This window comes from Aptenodytes patagonicus, chromosome 2 (genome assembly GCF_965638725.1).
Source record: "Aptenodytes patagonicus chromosome 2, bAptPat1.pri.cur, whole genome shotgun sequence".
NCBI classification, from domain to species: domain Eukaryota; kingdom Metazoa; phylum Chordata; class Aves; order Sphenisciformes; family Spheniscidae; genus Aptenodytes; species Aptenodytes patagonicus.
In genome coordinates, this window is record NC_134950.1 from 160,039,242 (window position 1) to 160,060,703 (window position 21,462).

Below are 21,462 nucleotides of genomic sequence, written 5' to 3' on the forward strand. Positions count from 1 at the left end.
GCTGCCTGAAGAGAAGGCATTTCCCCCCTACCATGACTTGGTCTTTCAAGAACAAGACAACACATATCAGGGTACAAGAATTAAATCTTGCAGAATAAAGAATCTGGAAAAGCCAGCTGACCTTGGCAAACCTGAGTGCCCACGAAACTAAAGCAGTTATTAGTCTCTTGATACAGAATGCCATTTTGACATTAATTCCCAATTCACTAAATGTCAGAATTCAGCCCAGCATCCTAACCAGCTGCTGTTTAAGTATTTTTACATTTTTTAATTCAGATTTTCCAGCAAGCATGGGAATTTGAAGAGGAAAAGTTGAAGAAGCAAGACATATTTGCAATCCTCTAGTTTCAAAGTCCTCAGGATGAAGCACAACTTGCCATCCAGCTGCATATTCAGAGACATACAGACAGCAAATGAACAGGAACATTCCCTTCTGGTCTCCTGTAGCCACACAACCAGAGTGAAAGGAGAAGGAGTATGCTGTACTCTGAAAGTGCTATTAGCCCCCTTGTTCAGCTCTTCGTCAGAAATAACGTAAGATCCACTTTCAGCAATTTTTTTCTCCGAGTTTGCCCAGAAAGTAACACAAAGATCTAGATTCAACAGCTAACGCACATTCATGTTTGATGCACTGGCTCAATTTAGCTACAAAGATCAGTAAGTTTGAGAAGTCATAAACAAACTTTGTAATTTTTTCTGGCTAGGTCAAAAGTACCTGCTCAAATGTTTTTTTTTTTTTAAGCCAAAAATGCATTTAATCACCATGACAAGTTGGTGCATAACTATACACTGAACAATCAAGAAGCATTAACAAAGGATATTCACTTAAGGATAGCAACCCAAAGCTGCTTCTGAAGACAACATTTTACTCTCTGAAGTCTGGTCTTTGCAAGTCCAGACTTGGAAGTCCTGCAACATTTTTACTGAAGCATTTCAAGAGATATGTGCCCAACCACGGTGTACCTTTGACAGTCACTAAACAAAACACTTTAATATTTACCAAGTAACTCTTCAGCTGCATATAAGCATCAACATACTACAAATATACAGCAAAAGCAGTGTATGGTTTAAAAGACATGTATGAATCCACTAGCTAATAAGCATTCTGTTGCCATTAGAGTATTCATTTATTTCCAGTTTTACTAAATTGTCAGAACAAATGTATAAAATCTGTAAAGTACCTGACTGGACCTGTACAGACTAAGATTTTTTTTTAAGCTACAAATGGTAAAGATTTCCAACATCAACATTTTAGAAGGCTCCACACATCAAGATAGACCTCAGCACATACGGAGTACTTGAAGAGACAGAAAAACTCAAACACATATGCAAGAGCAAGTCAACGCCAGAGTTCTTCAACTAGGTCACTACACTGGAAAAAGAATGGCCTTCAGAGCCCCAACAAGACATGGCTGTGCAGTGGTCGGCAAACAAAAGCAGAAGTGAAGCTGGAATGAAAATTGCCATGTAGAGATGCCAGAAGCATTTTTCTCTTCAGAGCACCACCTTACGTTCAACTTGAAGAGTTCTAATCAATAACCTCTAAATTGAATAATTTCTCAATACGAGAACAACTGGTGCTATATATTATCAAACGTATTTTAAAGCAGTATCTGCTGGAAAAAAGGTGTTGGAATTTGAGTCCCCAGTATAATTTTTGGAGGCTTTAACTTAGGAAGTCAATTTAATTAACATGTAACAAGTAAGTGTCTAGATGATAATATAAATGTAACCTTTTCCCAGGGCTCTGTTAAACATCTCAGAGGGATGTGACTGGGGATTAACAGCACTAGTAATATAAATTCCTATTGGTGTACACACAAAATCAGATAATAACAAAGATTTATATTTAAGTAAAAATCAGTCTTATTTCCACACCATTTCATTATTTGTTAATCAGCAGAGAATAAGTGAGATGAACTGGGGGCATGGAAAGCCTAAAAGAAAACATGACGATATTTTTATCACTAGGCAAGCAGGGCACAGGCAAATAACTCATGTACTGAGCTGAAACAATCATATATAAGAAAAATGTAAACAAGCAATGTTTACAGATCTGGAAACTTCCCTAGGAAGATGCAACTTCGAAAAAGACCTGAAAGACTCAGCCAAATGCAGGCTTGAAGTGCAAAAGTACTACCAATGTACTAAACTTGGTCTGTGGATATATAAATGTCAAAATATATTAGAAAACACACTCTGAGGTAAAATAGGTAACTTGTATAGAAGAACTGGTAATTTGTAGAGAAGAAGATATAGGAAACTTTTATCATCACCTAAGTATCTATTAATATAGAAACAAAGCTCTGGTGCCGCATGATTAGCAGTGGAGCACTCTAGTGCGGTGCACAGGGGGGTTTCCCCAAGAGGGGGAGCCTCAGAGGGAGCCCACAGCTCGCATGACAGCGGCTGACCAGACCTGGGTGGGGCCAGGAGCAATGGCGGCCAAGCCCCCCCCACATATAAAGAAGCCCTCAGGGGGTGCTAGTGACCAACAGGGCGGGCAAACAGGGCATGGCACGTCAGCAAGGGTGTGGCACGGCAGTTTGTGCAGCAGGGCACGCAGGAAGGGCGCTGGAGCTCTGCCAGCTCGACCAGGAGCAATGGTATCCACCCGGCAGAAAGCCACGGCCTCTCTAAGCTCTGCACCCACCATGACTGACGCAGCTTCCCAGGCAGAGCTCCGGTGGGAACACGCTGCCAGCCAGGTGTCAGGCTGCAGGGAGTGCCCTGCTCTCCCGCCAGGACCGGACGGCAGCAGTGAGCACACCCGTGGGAGGTGCGCCCAGGGAGAGGGACTCCTCCGCTTAGTGACAGAGCTCCGGGAGGGGGTGAGGAGGTCGAGGAGTATCAGGGAGAGTGAGAGAGAGACTACTGGAACCGCACCCTACCTTCCCTGGGACAGGCCCAACAGGCAGACAGGACGCATGTTACGAGGATTCCCCATCCTCTCTCCGCCTGGCTGAACACAGTGACTTCAGGGACAGGGGGGATGGCGACAAGTTCCTGCCCGGCGCAGCAGGCGCGTCTCCTCCGTGACTACCCCACCTTCCCAGGTGCCCTTGCATAATAGGTACGAGGCTCTGCAAGTGGAATAGAACAATAACGAGGACGATGGTTCATCTAGCTTGGAGGTGTTGCCAAGGTTAAGTCGGCCTACGCCCTGCATCAAAACTGCTTCCGTAAAGAAAAAAAGACGGGTCATTGTCATAGGAGACTCCCTTCTGAAGGGAACAGAAGGCCCAATATGCAGACCGGACCCACTTCTGAGGGAAGTCTGCTGCCTCCCTGCGGCCCGGGTTAAAGATGTGAAAAGAAAGCTTCCTACCCTGCTACGGCCCTCAGATTATTACCCATTATCGATTTTTCAGGTAGGCAGCAATGAAGTTGCAACAAGAAGTCCGAGGGCAATCAAGAGAGACTCCAGGGCCTCGGGACGACCGGTTAAGGGATCAGGAGCACAAGTAGCATTCTCCTCTACCCTTCCAGTTGCAGGGAACAATGAGGGAAGAAACAGGAAGAGCCACCAGATCAAAACCTGGCTCCGACCCTGGTGTCACGGGCAGGATTTTGGGTTTTTTGACCATGGGTCAGTTTACATGACACCAGGCCTGCTGGCGACAGACAGGGTACACCTGTCTCAAAGGGGGGAAAAGGATCTTTGCACGGGAGTTAGCAGGGTTCATTGAAAGAGCTTTAAACTAGATTTGAAGGGGAAAGGGATAAAACCAGGCTCACTAAAGGTAAGCCTGGGTGGGGGCAGCACGCCAATGTTTGAGGTACAGTGTGCCAAGGAGGTCCTTCGGTCTGCCGTCTCAGTGGAGGTAGGGGATGGAGATCCATGCAGCAGAAAAGACGCAAGGATTATTGATATGTTAGAAACAATGGAAGTGCCTGAGAATGGTCACATAGGAATTAGAGCTTCTCCCACCAAAAAGGTGGCGGGATCAATAGCCCAACTGAAGTGCATCTACACCAATGCACGCAGTATGGGCAACAAACAGGAGGAGCTGGAAGCTATTGTGCAGCAGGAAAACTATGACATAGTTGCCATCATGGAAACATGGTGGGATGACTCGCACAACAGGAGTGCTGCAATGGATGGCTATAAACTCTTCAGAAGGGATACGCAAGGAAGGAGACGTGGTGGGGTAGTCCTGTATGTTAGGGAGTGTTTTGGTTGTCTAGGGCTTAATGATGGTGACGATAGGGTCGAGTGTTTATGGGTAAGAATCAGGGGGAAGGCCAACAAAGCAGATATCATGGGAGTCTGTTATAGACGACCCAACCAGGATGAAGAGACAGATGAGATATTCTATAAGCAGATGGAAGAAGTCTCACGATCACTAGCCTTTGTTCTCATGGGGGACTTCAACTTAAGAGATGTCTGCTGGAAATACAATACAGCAGAGAGGAAACAGTCTAGGATAGATTCCTGGAGTGTGTGGAAGACAGCTTCCTGACACAGCTGGTGAGTGAGCCAACTAGGGAAGGCGCCCTGCCGGACCTGTTGTTTGCAAACAGAGAAGGACTTGTGGGTGATGTGATGGTTGGAGGCCATCTTGGGCATAGCAATCATGAAATGATAGAATTCTCGATTCTTGGAGAAGTAAGGAGGGGGGTCAGCAGAACTGCTACCTCGGACTTCCAGAAGGCAGACTTTGGCCTGTTTAGGAGGCTGGTTGAGAGAGTCCCTTGGGAGAGAGTCCTGAAGGGCAAAGGAGTCCAGGAAAGCTGGACGATCTTCAAGAAGGAAGTCTTAAAGGTGCAGGAGCAGGCTGTCCCCATGTGCTGAAAGACGAGCCGTCAGGGAAGACCGGCCTGACTGAACAGAGAGCTTTGGCTGGAACTCAGGAAAAAAAGGAGTTTATGACTTTCGGAAGAAGGGGCAGGCAACTCAGGAGGACTACGAAGATGTCGTGAGATTATGCAGGGAGAAAATTAGAAGGGCCAAAGCCCAACTAGAACTTAATCTGGCTACTGTTGTAAAAGACAATAAAAAATGTTTCTATGAATACACTAGCAACAAAAGGAGGGCTAAGGAGAACCCCCATCCTTTATTTGATGTAGGGGGAAACATAGTGACAAAGGCTGAGGAAAAGGCTGAGGTACTTAACGCCTTCTTTGTCTCAGTCTTTAATAGTAAGACCAGTTGTTCTCAGGGTACCCAGCCCCCTGAGCTAGAAGACAGGGAGCAGAATGAAGCCCCCATAATCCAAGGGAAAATGGTTAGCGACCTGCCACACCACTTGGACACACACAAGTCGATGGGGCCACATGGGATCCACCCAAGGGTACTGAGGGAGCTGGCGGAAGTGCTCACCAAGCCACTTTCAATCCTTTATCAGCAGTCCTGGCTAAACGGGGAGGTCCCAGTTGACTGGAGGTTAGCAAATGTGACGCCCATCTACAAGAAGGGCCAGAAGGAGGATCCGGGGAACTACAAGCCTGTCAGTCTGACCTCAGTGCCTGGGAAGGTTATGGAGCAGATCATCTTGAGTGCCATCACGCGGCACGTACAGGACAACCAGGTGATCAGGCCCAGTCAGCATGGGTTTATGAAATGCAGGTCCTGCTTGACTAACCTCATCTCCTTCGATGACAAGGTGACCCGCCTAGTGGACGAAGGAAAGGCTGTGGATGTTGTTTACCTGGATTTTACTAAAGCCTTTGACACTGTTTCCCACAGCATTCTCCTGGAAAAACTGGCTGCTCATGGCTTGGACGGGTGCACTCTTTGCTGGGTAAAAAACTGGCTGGACAGCCAGGCCCAGGGAGTTGTGGTGAATGGAGTTACATCCAGTTGGCGGCCGGTCATGAGCGGTGTTCCCCAGGGCTCAGTACTGGGGATGGTCTTGGTTAATATCTTTATCAATGATCTGGATGAGGGGATTGAGTGCACCCTCAGGAAGTTTGCAGATGACACCAAGTTGGGCGGGAGTGTTGATCTGCTCGAGGGTAGGAAGGCTCTGCAGAGGGACCTGGACAGGCTGGATCGATGGGCCCAGGCCAACTGTATGAGGTTCAACAAGGCCAAGTGCCGGGTCCTGCACTTCAGCCACAACAACCCCATGCAGCGCTACAGGCTTGGGGAAGAGTGGCTGGAAAGCTGTCTGTCGGAAAAGGACCTGGGGGTGTTGGTTGACAGCCAGCTGAACATGAGCCGGCAGTGTGCCCAGGTGGCCAAGAAGGCCAATGGCATCCTGGCCTGTATCAGCAATAGTGTGGCCAGCAGGAGGAGGGAAGTGATCGTGCCCCGGTACTGAGCACTGGTGAGGCCGCACCTCGAACACTGTGTTCAGTTTTGGGCCCCTCAGTACAAGAAGGATGTCGAGGTGCTGGAGCGTGTCCAGAGAAGGGCAACAAGGCTGGTGAGGGGTCTGGAGAACAAGTCTTATGAGGAGCGGCTGAGGGAACTGGGGTTGTTTAGCCTGGAGAAGAGGAGGCTGAGGGGAGACCTCATCGCTCTCTACAACCACCTGAAAGGAGGTTGTAGCGAGGTGGGTGTTGGTCTCTTCTCCCAAGTAACAAGCGATAGGACAAGAGGAAACGGCCTCAAGTTGCACTAGGGGAGGTTTAGATTGGATATCAGGAAAAACGTCTTCACCGAAAGGGTTGTCAAGCATTGGAACAGGCTGCCCAGAGAAGTGGTGGAGTCCCCATCCCTGGAGATATTTAAAAGACATGTAGATACGGTGCTTAGGGACATGGTCTAGTGGTGGACTTGGCAGTGCTACGTTAACGGTTGGACTCACTGATCTTAAAGGTCTTTTCCAACCTAAATGATTCTATGATTTGTATTCTATGATATGATTCGATTCTATTCTATGATATTTCTATTTCTAGAATATTCTATTTCTATTCTATGATACTGAGTAAAGAAAAATTTCTTTACTGAAAGAGTGGTGAAACATTGGAACAGGCTGCCCAGGAAAGTGGTGGAGTCCCCATCTCTGGAAGTATTTAAAAGACATGTAGATGAGGCGCTTAGGGACATGGTTTAGTGGGTGGTGGTGTTGGGTCGACGGCTGGACTCGATGATCTTAGAGGTTTTTTCCAACCTAAATGATTCTATGATTTGTATTCTATGATATGATTCGATTCTATTCTATGATATTTCTATTTCTAGAATATTCTATTTCTATTCTATGATACTGAGTAAAGAAAAATTTCTTTACTGAAAGAGTGGTTAAACATTGGAACAGGCTGCCCAGGGAAGTGGTGGAGTCCCCATCTCTGGAAGTATTTAAAAGACATGTAGATGAGGCGCTTAGGGACATGGTTTAGTGGGTGGTGGTGTTGGGTCGACGGTTGGACTCGATGATCTTAGAGGTCTTTTCCAACCTTAATGATTCTACGATTCTAAGATAAAATTCAGCAGCTAGAAACTGAAGCTAGACAAACTCAGACTAGGGAGGCACAAAAAGTTTAACAGGGAGGTTAACTAAACACTGGGATGAGCAACTTACAGAATTCACCAAGGGCTAGCTTGAAATCTTTATCATTGGAACAACCTAACATACAGTTGGCAATTCTACTAAAATTACCTCCTAATTCAAAACAGGCATCAATGCAAGAAGCTTGAGACAGATATGCTGATCACAACAGATTCCTTCCAGCCTTACTGGAGGAGAATTTATTTTCTTGGACTGTCACAGTAGTAGACTACAAGAAATATTCTGCTTTTAATAAAGCAAGCAGTTATATGCTCAGAACACCAAAATAATAGGTGATTTCTTAGTCTGCCTACTTGAAATACAAATAATCTCCCATAGCTGGTATATATACACCTATTTTGACAGAACATCACTTTATAGTACAAGGCAATGCACAGCAACTGCTTTCCATTTTTGGATGTGAATTAACTTTATAAAATCATACTCTGCATACAACAGGATTCTTCAGACTCCCAACACATCAGCACCCTTCTGTTATATTTTTTACAAGATCATGTGCCATTTTGACTAAATCTTAAATCTAACTCGTTAAGGCTACTAAAAAGGAATTTGAAATTACACTATCCACATATGTCTTCAGTACGCAAACTGACACAAAGCATGACACTGCAGGGAACAGAAAAACTGCACTTCCGAGCAGGTTTGAAGTCTCGATCGATCCCCTCCCTCGCATTTCCAAAACTAAAAATTGCTCTTGCTGGCAGGAATCCCATGCCGGATGCAAAGTTTCAAGAGGCAGAAGCCGTTTGCCCCCCTCCGATTTCAGGGTTCGGCCTTGAAGAGCCCCCCGCCTCTATTTGTGCGGTTTTCCGCGGGGGTGGCCGCGGGCCGGGCGGCAGGGCCGCGCGCGGCCGGCAGGGCGGTGGCGCCACCTGCTGGCGCGGGTGTCACGCCCGCGCGGTCGGGCCGCTCGGCGGCGAGGCTGCGGCAGCCTTCGGCCGGCAGCCTTCGGCCGGCAGCCTTCGGCCGGCGCGGCCCTCGCTCTTCAGTCCCTGGTTTAGTTCTGCTGCGCGGAGAAGCGCTCACCCCCGAGAGGAGTTTCACACCATTCACGAGAGAAGCGAGTGCCAGGCAGCGCCAAACAGGGCGCGAGGGAACGAAACTTACACTCCGAGCCACGGGTTGCTACGATTTGGTGGTGGTTTCGATCCCTCGTGAGAGGGAGTATCAGGATGAAGACAATTTTGCGGGCTATAACACAAGAAACACTGTTATGTTGGCCTCATGATTGAGATTTTTGGCATCCAATTATACTGGTTTAACGCATTAAGGAGTTGATCTGGTGAAATACACAGGAAAAAAAAAAGCTGCCCTATGAGCTCTGAACAGCTATTCATCAGGTACTACTTAGCAAGAGGCTGTTAAAACTTATGGTTGAGGACTTCAAATCATCAGCGTTAATGACTAACATCCAATTTACAGAACTGATTCCAAGAGCCTATCAAAATATTAAAAACTTGGCAAATTATTCAAACAGACATTCAGGAAAGCCAAAAAATGTCTTGTATGTATGTGTTTTCCAGTCAACAGATAAAACAGTTTCTTCTATGCCACTTAATGTGAGAAGATTGTTATAGCTTTGGTTAGAGAGTAATTTAAAAATATTTTGCCAATAGGCAGTACAATAACGGACCAAAAATAAAATCCCTCAAAGTATGTCTCGACAGCAAAATACCGAACTCCCATCTCCGCTCTGACTGCATTCCTCAGCAAAATACTCATCTTCCGTAACAGAATCATCTCTTCAACAAAACAGAGAGCTGAACAACCTTAGCCATTAAACAGTAACGTCAGTTCTGAGACTCTTAGTGTGTATTTGGTGAAAAAGCCTATGTTGATACTAAAAACTCATACATTCAAAGAACAAAATGGAGACAGACGATACAGCAGACAAACACAAATATGAAGACAATTAAAAGCTGGAATAAGACTGACCAAAGGGGTTGCTCAAGGTCTATTCCATTCATAAAAAAATAAACTCCCTGATAGTTTACAGTTTATGTAGTTTATAAGTCTCAGTGATAAGTGGCCAAAATACCAGCTAACACCTTTTACAGTATGCACCATCACCCCAGATCAACATCATTTGGTCTCAGCATACATATGGAAAAACACTAATGTCAATCATGTTCTTTTCTCTGAAAAAATGTCCTGGGACAAAGCAATTAATTAGCTCAGAAAAAAAACGGAGGCACCAATGGACACAAAAACTTCCGACTTTTACAAGTCATTCTAGAAAAAGCAATAGAAGAGTACAAAAATGATGGCATGAAACAATTCTAGGATACAGACCACAAGATTAAGTTTACTCTTCTATCAGGAGAAGACGGCTACTTATATGGGATGATTATCATGCACCAAGTAATTTATCAAGCTAAGGAGTCTGGGGCAGGGGGGGTTTAAGGAGGTTTTACTTTATAGATAGGTTAGCCAAGACCTGGGAAAATGAGAAAGTAGATACTGAAACTCAGTCATAATGCAAACTACACATTTGAATTAACAAAAATTAGAAACGTGAATAAATATTTGTGGTTTTTGTTTTGAGCTAGGACTAACAATCATCCTTTATTCTGAAGACGGGAGGTGAAATTTGCTTCTGAAACAGTCAAGTTCAAATGTGCCAAAATCTTAAAAAAAGATTCGCTCCCTTGGGTAAAGTATTTGAAAATTATTCCTGCATTTTCCATGTATCAAAGCTCTGACTAACAGAATGGTAAGTCAACACCGTAACCTAGACTCTCATGACTATGCTTGCCCATATTCAACAGCAGCCAGCATAAAAACTTCAAGTCTAAATTGGCAACTAAAAATGTTACACCAAAACCACTGTTTTGACAGAACATGGTAATCAGTGCCCTTACTTTAATTTCTTATTTTATGTACAAATTAGAAGCTTTAGCTTAAAGAGTAAAAATTAATCCTGCCTTTTTTTTCCCCCACTGGTTCCAAAGAAGTAACCTTTATTTCACACTGAGTATCATGACAAGCAGAGGTAATCTGCTTGATCAACTGCACTACAGCAATACCCCTAAACTACAGGCATAACCAATGCCGAAAGCAACCCTCATACCTGAAATTACCTTTAATTGTAAGGAGTTTTATCTAGACTTACCATATAAACAATACCACACCAAGAGCCCTGGCTGCTGTTTTGGAAATTAAGTACTGCTGTGTTACATTTGAAGGAGGACAGTTAGGGGTTTCTGTGAAAATCAGTCTCATAGAACAGGGGAATGAACTTAGTACCTCAAAAAGAGCACAGGAACAGTTTTGTTCAGATTAGCAACTGAATACATTTATACTTTTGGAACTTGTAAAAGCCTGTGAAGGAACTGTCACTTACTCTGTGTGGCCCTGAAAGACATTCACAGAATGGATAGAAGGATCTCTGAAATCCCACAGACGGAAGGTTGTATCGCGTGATGATGTCACTACAAGACGCTGGGTGGGATGTGTACAACAATGTGTTAGCTCTTGGTCATGCCCTACAATTACAGATGAGAACATGTAAGGTAATGAAAATAAGACTTTTCATTTCCACATACACTTGGAATGAAATGCTGATGATTTTTTCTTCCCCCCCCCCCCCAGTAAAAGAATAATAATAATCATAATTCTGAACTCTAATGTTACTACTGCTGTAAAAGTTCAGAACTATATTTAAAAGCAAAAAAACCCACTACTCACTTCACATGATTATTAAGCAGCAATAACCTATTGCTACTTAATATGCCATGAACACAGCAAAAGCATTTTGCAAGAACTAAAATTTGGCTACATTCAGTTTAAAAACAACTACTTCACAGGATATATCACAAGCTTAAGAGAACACAAATTCATGCTCAGAAGATTAACAAGGTTGGAATTTTAGAAACCATTACAATACTGAGCAGCAGCTCAAGTCTTGTACACACTCAAATCGTACCCCAGAGAAACAACTTATTTTTCCCAGTTTTTCAATATCTACAAATAATCCCACATATAAAAATATGCCACCAATTTATCTTTTTGTGAGTGAACAAATACCTGTTAGAGAATGGACAAGTTCGGAAGTCTCTACATCATACAGATTTGCTGTCCTATCCCATGACGCTGTCACAGCTTGCTTCCCCCCAACAAGCCAGTCGGCTGCTATGACCACTCCTTGATGGCTTTTGAGTGAAGTTAGTGGGGCTCTGACAGTGGGGCAATCACTAGAACCATCTCCATCTCCATCAGGTTCATCTTTATCTGAGAACTCAACTTCATCTTCTCCAGACATTTGCTATACAACGCAAGAGAGAAAGGATTTAGAATAAATGGGAAGGAATGTCTCTAAGTTACATTTTATAGTGTAAATGCTTCCCAATCCCCTTAATGTGAATGTGGGTAACTTAAGTCTGTAGAATCTAGCCTATCCAGGTATTCACTATCAAAAACTTAGTTGAAGGAATAATACCAGTGATTTAAATGCAGTTTTAATAACTACTTCATTTTAAAATATCTCTTCTGAACGGTTTAGCTCTGAGTACCTGTCCCCTTTACTATGTGATAAGTCTTTTATATTCCCCTCACTGTATTACCCTCAAGTTTCACTGCAGCACATGTATCAAGGGACTTTCTTTTCCTTTAAATTTTTAAGAGTAGGAAGCATCTAACAGGACACTGACTATTTTAACCTTTGGGAAGACAATCATTTATAGCCATATTTTTAACCATTAGAATCCAAATCACGACATCAGTATTTGTCTGCTGGTCAACACACTGTCATCATGCAGTGCTGATGTAAATTGGATGCAAAATAAATTCTTTAGCTAACCAGGAAGCATCGATCTCTGAACCCTATTTCACTTATGCAAGACAAATAGGCTTTTCTTTCATGATATTTGGATGTTAAAAAGATACCGTTTGTACTGCTCTTTCAAAATGGAAATGGCAAATCAAGTAAACCGAATCAAACATTTTCCATTCAGAAATCTATCTCATAGAGCCATCTCTTGCCCCTACTCAGCTTACTGAGAAGCTCATGTTATAAACTACATCTGTCTTCACAATTTAGTAAGGGTGCTTTTAAGTCAAATACAGCATTTGACAGTCTACACTAAATACTGACTAAATAAAAGCCTGGGGACAACAACGTCAGATAGTGTGATAAGTGCTGGCAAGGGTCAATTAGAAATCAAATTTAAAGATACAACTAAATAAATGCCAAGAATACAAGTCTCTACCATCAATTTTCAATTCATAGCGACTATAGCTAATACAGGTGCTTCAGTAAGTTAAGCTACAAGAATTTAACTAGTCTAAAAAGAACTTCGTTCTTATTTATGATTTGAATTATTACAAAAAAATTTACTCAACAGTTCATTTACTTACACATTCATTACCTTGAACAAATAGTCAATTAATATACTTGCAAGCTGCATATTCTATTCTGCACCATAGATCTTTGAAAACATGAAGTCTTTTTTGAATATCTGTTAAACTAAAACCTTAAAATCCCACCTTTTGCAATCCTGAAATCATGTAATTTTTTAATTATGTATAAATTTAATATTCAATCTTATCATAAAACCTATATCTGGTAAAATTGCTGTGCAATTAGTTTGGTTGCAGTAAGTTGATTGCTTACATTGCAGTCTGCAGTTGGCTGAGGTGTAGGTAACTGTACTATGTACCTCCAGATGTGAGCTGTCTGGTCTCCAGATGCTGCACAGGGGGAAGAGGGGGTTAAAAAAAAAAAAAGAGACACTAAATAAGAGCATTTCCATGGACAATAAAAACAAGCTTTAACATTACATTTGGCAATACTGTCTGAGTTGCATCTTTTTCTAACAGATACCATTATGACCTTTTTGGTAAGCAAGTCTCAACATCAATGGTTACTTTCCTGGCTTCAATACTGTTAAGAACATAACTCATTATGCAAAATATAAGTAGCTACCAAATTAATCATTCCTACAGTGAAAACATCCACTTAAATACTGCACATCAGAACATGAATACTACTGCTGTTCTAATATGTAACATTTGAAGAAGGCATTAATGCATCAACAGGTGCCATCCTTCATTTGCTATTCCTCAAACCACTGGGGTTCATCTTCATTCGATGATTTCTTCCATTAAATGTTTTTAGCGTGGTTTTAATGAGAAACCCCAAAGAACAAGTGTGAAGCTCTGCCTTACGCAACTCAGCTTAATTAGCACCAGTTTACAGCTCAGCAGATTGGTACCACCAGATTTTAGACTTCAGTTGTTTTCGAAATAGACTTATCCATTATTAACGAAGGAGAAACTCAAGATTCTCCTTGTTATGGACAGAACAAACATGCTCTAATACCTCAGGATACAGTGTTGAGAGTTCTAGATTGAGAAGAAAACGAGTTTGTTATGAGTATGCATAGATCTGGCAAGCACAATAGACCAAGTAAGAAGGCTAGAAGAAACGTCAATCTTATATTAATTCTGGTGTCAGTATTCTGGATCAGGGAAGAAGATTTTTTTATTTCAGTCAGTTCTAAATCAATCAATTGACATTGAAGAACAGGTCCCCTGAAAACTTTTCAATGAAAATACTTTGCAGAACCACCTCTCAGAAAAATAATAGAAGAACAAAAATCTAGCTATGGGCAGCTTTTGGTTGGTTGGTTGGTTTGTTTTGGTTTTTATAAGTCAGTTTATATAGCAACATTGTTTATGGTACTGAAACAATGACTACTGTTATCATACGAAAACAGAAAAATCCAAATAGCCAAACTTAAATCATTGTTAGCCTAGGTAGAAGGCATTCTACTTCCTACCTTCAAGTGGTCACTGTGGATGCAGAAAGAAGCAGTGTTTTAATTTCTAACCTCAGTAATAGTTATCCTCATTTTACAATGACTTACCTAATAGCAGCAAATTGAATCCAGATCTCTTTAATCCCAAAGCTAGTGCCCTAATTGCTGGACCACGTGAACCATAGTGTTAACCACATTAAACAGTTTTCAAACCTGAAGCTGCACTGATGGTATTCTCAGTCCTGAAAACACCTTTACACTAACAGTCATATTTTTGAGCTGTTTTTTCTGCACACTCAATATCACAATATTCTTTTCCTTTACTTCTGGAAACATCATGTATTTCAAAAGGGTTAAGATAGAACAGAATAGACTATTTCAGTTGGAAGAGACCTACAATGATCATCTAGTCCAACTGCCCGACCACTTAAGGGCTGACCAAAAGTTCAAGCATATTATTAAGGGCACTGTCCAAATGCCTCTTAATTACTGCCAGGCTTGGGGCATCGACCACCTCTCTAGGAAGCCTGTCCCACTGTTTGACCACCCTCTCGGTAAAGAAATGCTTCCTAATGTCCACTCTAAACCTCCCCTGGCACAGCTTTGAACTATTCCCATGCGTCCTATCATGGGATACCAGGGAGAAGAGATCAGCACCTCCCTCTCCACTTCCCCTCCTCAGGAAGCTGTGGAGAGCAATGAGGTCGCCCCTCAGCCTCCTTTTCTCCAAACTAGACAAGCCCAATTCCTTAGCCGTTCCTCATAGGACATTCCTTCCAGCCCTTTCACCAGCTCTGTTGCCCTTCTCTGGATGCATTCAAGGACCTTCACATCCTTCTTAAATTGTGGTGCCCAGAACTGCACACAGTACTCAAGGTGACGCTGCACCAACGCTGAATACAGCAGGATAATCACCTCTTTTGACTGGCTGGTTATACAGTGTTTGCACCCCAGGATGCGGTTTGCCCTCTTGGCTGCCAGGGCACGCTGCTGACTCACACTGAGCCTGCTGCCGACCAGCACCCCCAGATCCCTTTCTGCAGGGCTGCTCTCCAGCCACTCCTCTCACAGTTTATACTTGTGCCCGGTGTTACTCCATCCTAGGTGCAGAATCCAGCATTTGGACTTGTTAAATTTCATCCCATTAATTATTGATCAATGCTCCAGTCTATCTAGATCCCTCTGCAAGGCCTCCTGTCCCTCAAGAGAGTCAACAGCACCTCCCGGTTTGGTATCATCAGCAAACTTGCTAATGGTACATTCAACTCCTGCATCCAGATCGTTGATAAATACATTGAACAGGACCAGCCCTAGAATTGAGCCCTGAGGAACACTACTGGTGACCAGTCACCAGCCAGATGTAGCCCCATTCACTACAACACTTTGAGCTCTGCCCCTCAGCCAGTTCTTCACGCAGTGCGCTGTGAACCTGCTCATCCCACAGTTGGGCAACTTGTCTGGAAGGATGCTGTGAGGGACAGTATCAAAAGCCTTACTAATATCCAGAAAAACTACATCCACCACCTTCCCTTCATCCACTAGGCAGGTGACCTTATCATAGAAGGATATCAAATTAGTTAAACAGGACTTTCCCTTTGTGAACTCCTGTTGACTGTGCCTGATGATTGCATTATTCTTTAAATGCCTTTCAACAGTACCCAATATGATCTTCTCCATAATTTGTCCAGGAACCGAGGTTAGACTAACAGGTCTGTAGTTCCCTGGGTCTTCCCTCACGCCCTTCTTGTAGATTGGAAGCTAGCCAGTATTACTCCAGTCAGCAGGGACCTCCCCAGATTCCCGAGACCTTTGGCAGATGATCGAGAGGGGTCCTGCCATAACATCCGCTAGCTCTGTCAGAACTCTGGGGTGAATCCCATCAGGCCCCATGGACTTGTGAACATTCAGCTGATGTATGATTCTAAGTGTCTGTTTTGGAGCAGGTAAGCACAAATGACAATGATATGACAAATGCAGATGGAAAAATCTAGCTCTGATTTGTTATGCCTTAAAATATAAAAATAATTCAATCAACAAGGATACTGACAAAGCAGTAGGAAGAGGAGCTACAACCAAAAAGATGCTAGCAAATGACACTTATTTTTCCATCATGAGTAACATACTCAGCATATGAAAAAGTTTTACATACCTGTAAGAGCCACTTGCTCAGCTGGATGAAACTTTATGGAATTTACTGTGTAAAACAAAGTAAAGTTTTAAGACAGTATACCAGAAGAATTTTTTCCACAGTGTTTTATCATTAAAAGCATTGAAAAATCAAGAAGTCTTCAGTTTTAAGTAATTTTTTGTAGTATAGCAATCTCTTAAGTGAGATAAAGCACAATGGTATTTTGAGTACATAAACCTATGTAGTACCAAGGAAAGCAGCTCTAGTTGATTATACAACAATACATATTTTCTAGCAAGTTATTTCCTGAATCTAGTATAAGTTTTTCATGTTATAGAGGATAAACAAACTACGTTCAAATAATCGTGTGTAAGCTGACAAGGAGATAATGCTCTGGACTTCCATAAAGAGAATTTAAGTACTCATAACTATTTCTAACATAATCAAAAAACTTACTATATATGGCCATCAACTTTCTGATTATTGCTTAAGATTGCAAGAACAAATGCCTAAAAACCTAATGCAAATAACACAAATTAGATTTCAGTCCTACAGCCATATGTAATTAAAACATGATTGTTTTAAAATAGCCCTGCAAGAATTCTATCAACCTACAAAGCTCTTCATTTTTTATTTCGGTGCATAAGATTCAATTACTTTTCATTACTAAGCACTTTCATTTGCAAAATACATAAGCTTCTCTTCAACAGTTCTTCAAGAAAGAACTTAGAAATCATTTTCATCCATCATACAAGTAAAATAGATGCTTATGTTGTCAGGAGAGTGTGGTGTAATGAGTCTAAAAAGATACTCCTTAAATTGTTCACGCTGAACTAACTCAACAGTGCACCAACTGCTGGCACCCAACACCTTCGCTCCATTTCAAATCAACTGTCAAGTGCAAACAAGTAAAGAAAAGTTTTACTAAATTAAAAATACACTGTTTTTTCTATAATTTATCTAAATTTATATAATTTTTATAAATTATAGTGCATATAATTTTTTTGTGTTTTTTGCTTAGTTTACACACAACTGTTTAAATACAGGTTAGAGCTTTTATTATTTTCATGGTTATCCAAATAGCAATTAAAAAAAAACAAAACAAAACACACAACTATCGGCATGAAAATGCAAGTGATTGGAGTTTTTAAACGCGACTTTCCAGATGCTAAAGGTACCCGCTCCATGCAACAAGCAACCTGAGATATCTGAACAAATTAAAGTGTTACCTGTTGTTTCTATGCATCTATCTATTAGTATCTTTGTGCTGTAGGAGCTAGAAGTCATATAGCAGGAAAAAAAAAGTAGAACTTATGGTTGAAGCAGCTGAGCACTCTCTGGAGAACTTAATTCTATTTGTACCTTTGCCACAAAGTTCATGGGATGTACTAGCTGAGCTACTTAACCAAACGTACCAGGTCAACAACTGCGTTCCTCATTTCCTGGGTGCATGACTCTACACTCCAGGGTATGATCACTGGAAGTGATCAACTCTCAACAGCAAGTTAAAGCTATGGAAAACCTCCCCACCTTTGGTCTATAAAACCCTATATTGTAACCTGTTATGAGACATAAGTGGGCTAATCAGGTGCTTGTCAAATTGAACACCAAAAATTAACATCAAAAACACTTACTGCACTGCAGCTCTCCACCCAAGGAGGGGTTTAAAAACACTGTTTCTGAAATATTCATACTGGTATAGAGGAAGACAAACGCCTACATTGGATTAACCATCTTCAAAACAAGATTTTAATACTATGCAACAAATTATATATGGGATCATATATTAACCAAAGAAGTGCAAATAGATGGTCAGCCAGCATCTGTATCTTGTATCCCAAATATAACACAGATCCTGCAAAACAGCTAATTTTTTAAACTTCTCTTTTTCTGCATATGCATGAGACCTCAATGAGTTCCGACATTTAACTTCTGAGTGTCATAACTGTGCCTGTAAATTTCTTTATATGGGCTTGTTTATTCGTTTAACATTTATGGAACTGTCTTAATGCGCCTCTAAGAATCATAGTACAAAACATTCTCTCTATGAACATTAACGGAACTTCACAATTGACTTGTTAATGGTGTTGGTAAACCTGCAAGTGAAACCACAATAAACATTTCTCTAGTTGTCCAAAACACATTTCCCCCTCTCAAACACACAGTTTTGAGTTTTCACAACATGCCCTTATCTTACCTGATCCAACATGCCCTACATACTTGACAAGGCACTTCCCTGTTTCTATGCTCCACAGCAAAGCAGTGTGATCTACAAAGATTAAAAAGTAGCTGTAAATATTGTTACAAATGTATGGTTTTCACTTTTAACCGATTCAACAAACAAGTTATCTTCGGATGTAGAGCATACCATATGAAATAGACTTCAAATGTAGAAAAGACCAACTCCTCTTGATTATTACGTTATATATAAAATATAAAAGCTTCCTGTCATTTTAACTTAATAAGCATCTCAAAAAAAGTGAGGGTGCTGTCCCAATCAGATTAATTTGCAGTAAATATTTAAAGGCAAATTCTACTTTTTATATTTTTTCTGACTTGGTTATATACTTATGTATAATGCTCCAACTGTGTATCACAAGATTCAGAAAGAACACAGAAAGCACTCAGTGGTGAAAAACTCAGACAGTCACTACAAACAAGAGTTCTATGCACAAACTATTTACTTCCTGCATAGAAGTCCCAAATGCACATAGGTCACTGCAGAGCCCTACTAAAACTTACTTAAAAAGGAAATCACTCCCAATGCCACTCCTTTACCCTGCCACACACCAAAATAAATAATTAATATAACTATTTGTAAGTGGGGACAACCTTAATGCTGAATTGGAGAATGCTGTTTCCAAGTCAAATCAGGACAAAGAGAAGACATCCCACACAAAGACGAAATGTGCCCCTCAGTGGACACATAAAAATGGTAACAGTTCAGCTTATGAAGCAGAGGTTTCTGGTTCATAATATTTATGCCCAGTGTCTTCAGATTCTGTTCCAGTTTCAAAAGACCGTCACTACAAACTGACCAATTCGAACTGGTTATGGTTTATTTCCCTAATAATTTTCCAAATCCACACAAGGCTCTAGATTGATTTTTGGATCATAGTAGATTTAGTGATTTATTCATTAGTACCCGTTCCCTCTCTTAAGTAGAGAAGAAGGAATCTAGTAAGTTACATAAGATCTGAAAATTAAGATTTTTAGTTGCCCCTAGATCCTTGCATTCATCCGGCTTTTGCCTAAGAATACAAGAATATGCAAACTATGACTAAGTCTACAGCTTCTATAAAACAAAGGCTAAACAATATTACAGTAGGAAGTCTGTGGGGATCTCTGTATACAACAGTATAGCATTCTGTGCGAGAGACCTCTCCAAGCAAGCAGCTCTCCAACCCACCCATTTACACCATCCAACAGGCTAGGGCTGACCCTAAGAAGAGCGTGACCTGCATGGAAGTTACCTGGCACATACTTCAGAAAGATCAACAAGGACATCTGAACCTTCTAAAGGTTAAATGCATTTCAAGGAAACCACAATTTAAGAATTTTTCAGCTACTGAACTTCTTTAAATCGACTCTTTCAGTGTGGAGCTAAGTATTCCAGTATACTTTTGATCTACTTTTGCTATAGCTTAGGGACTAAACTAGAATTTTCTAAAGATTCAAGCAACACAAAACTTTACCAGCAGATGCAGTTCCCAACACCACTGGTTGAGTTTTCGCAACACTGACATCCCAAATACCATCCCTGTGGCCAACGTATTCCTTTACCAGTTGACAGATTGCCCTTGATGTTGTCGTTTTAAAACTGGATACAATCTGAAATAGCAGAGACACCAACATATTTTTTTTCCACATTGACCCAAGAATAAATAATTATCTCACAAATACAAATAGACGCTAACTTTTTCATAATAATACTTTGGTGTTCTGGCTGTTCACTATTGTCAAAAATTTGACATTTGATAGTAGGAAAGTGAGTTTGGATGCAAACATACCTCAATATTTTTTTTTCTTTTTTAATAACACCTCCCTCTTTACAGAATGCAAGATAAACTATTCTGTTTGACAATAACGTAATCTCATTGAAGTAATGAGCTGTACAAATGCAGTATGCACTTCCCATTCAGTTTGGGTAAAGGATTATAATTAAAAACAAACAAACAACAAAAAAAACCCCACCATTCAAAACTTTCCTTGCCTATTCCCAAACAAGTACATCTGATAACTTAAAGACAGTCCATGTTGTCCATTGTAACGTCTTTGAAAAAATGTACTTGTTACATAATTCTAGTAAAATCCAGAAACATTCCCATTTAAAACACTCACTGCTGTTTTTCTTCAAAACTGCACAAAGCTAATCAAATCAAACATCAACCTGAGAGCATATGACAGTTTATTTGCGTAATAAAGCTTTTTTTTTAAAAAAAAGATATGTCAAACTCATCTAAACATTTGATAAGCACATTTCCTCAAAGTCAATGCTATTAGAGGAAAATAGGGCAGACTCATTAAATCAAATTAGTACGTGCGTAAGTAATACCAAATAAAAGGAAGAAAAAGTCTAGCAAAAATGGTAAAACTACAAGGCACTATAGTATAGGAAGGATGAAAACACTCAATATCTACAGAAAGGAACCGAATTGCAGAAATTCTGCATTTTCAGATGAAAGGGGACTGCAATATTAAAAAAAAAAGTTTGTCTTGCTAGAACACTTCCAGAGACAACTGAAATCAAGAGTGGTGAAAGATGACTTCAAAAAGCAAAACCACTGTTAGAAATACCCTATTTTTACCTCACAAGTCTTGAAGCTCATAACTGCTCTTTGAGAAAGACTATCTGAAAAGCTTTGTTACAACTAAAACAAAAAGACTACTTCCATTTATCCATGTTTTCCTCTGCATGCAATTATGGGTAGGTATCTATCTGACCAGTTCAGTCAAAACCCTTAAATGCTTCAACACAAATCACATTAAGACTTATCTATAGCTTAGTAAAAGTCAGAAAATTAATTAAGTCTACATTTCAGATACCGTAAACTAAGGTTAAAATCCCATTAGTTTTTGGTATCAAAAAGAAGGTCTTAAGTATGTCATTAAAGCAAGG

At 41.0% G+C, this 21,462-nt stretch overlaps 1 protein-coding gene across 2 annotated transcripts in view; it reads right to left on the bottom strand.

Annotated features, from left to right (window-relative positions):
- The window catches only part of WDR37 (WD repeat domain 37), a 54,239-nt gene that overhangs the window by 12,230 nt on the left and 20,547 nt on the right, over positions 1–21,462 (bottom strand). For both annotated transcript variants that reach the window (XM_076331881.1, XM_076331880.1), the window contains 6 exons: positions 20,039–20,174; positions 18,541–18,612; positions 16,365–16,409; positions 13,069–13,145; positions 11,484–11,721; positions 10,801–10,942 (listed from right to left, as the gene is read on the bottom strand). In XM_076331881.1, the coding sequence (XP_076187996.1) occupies positions 10,801–10,942; positions 11,484–11,721; positions 13,069–13,145; positions 16,365–16,409; positions 18,541–18,612; positions 20,039–20,174 (710 nt within the window). The remainder of the gene's footprint in view (positions 1–10,800; positions 10,943–11,483; positions 11,722–13,068; positions 13,146–16,364; positions 16,410–18,540; positions 18,613–20,038; positions 20,175–21,462) is intronic.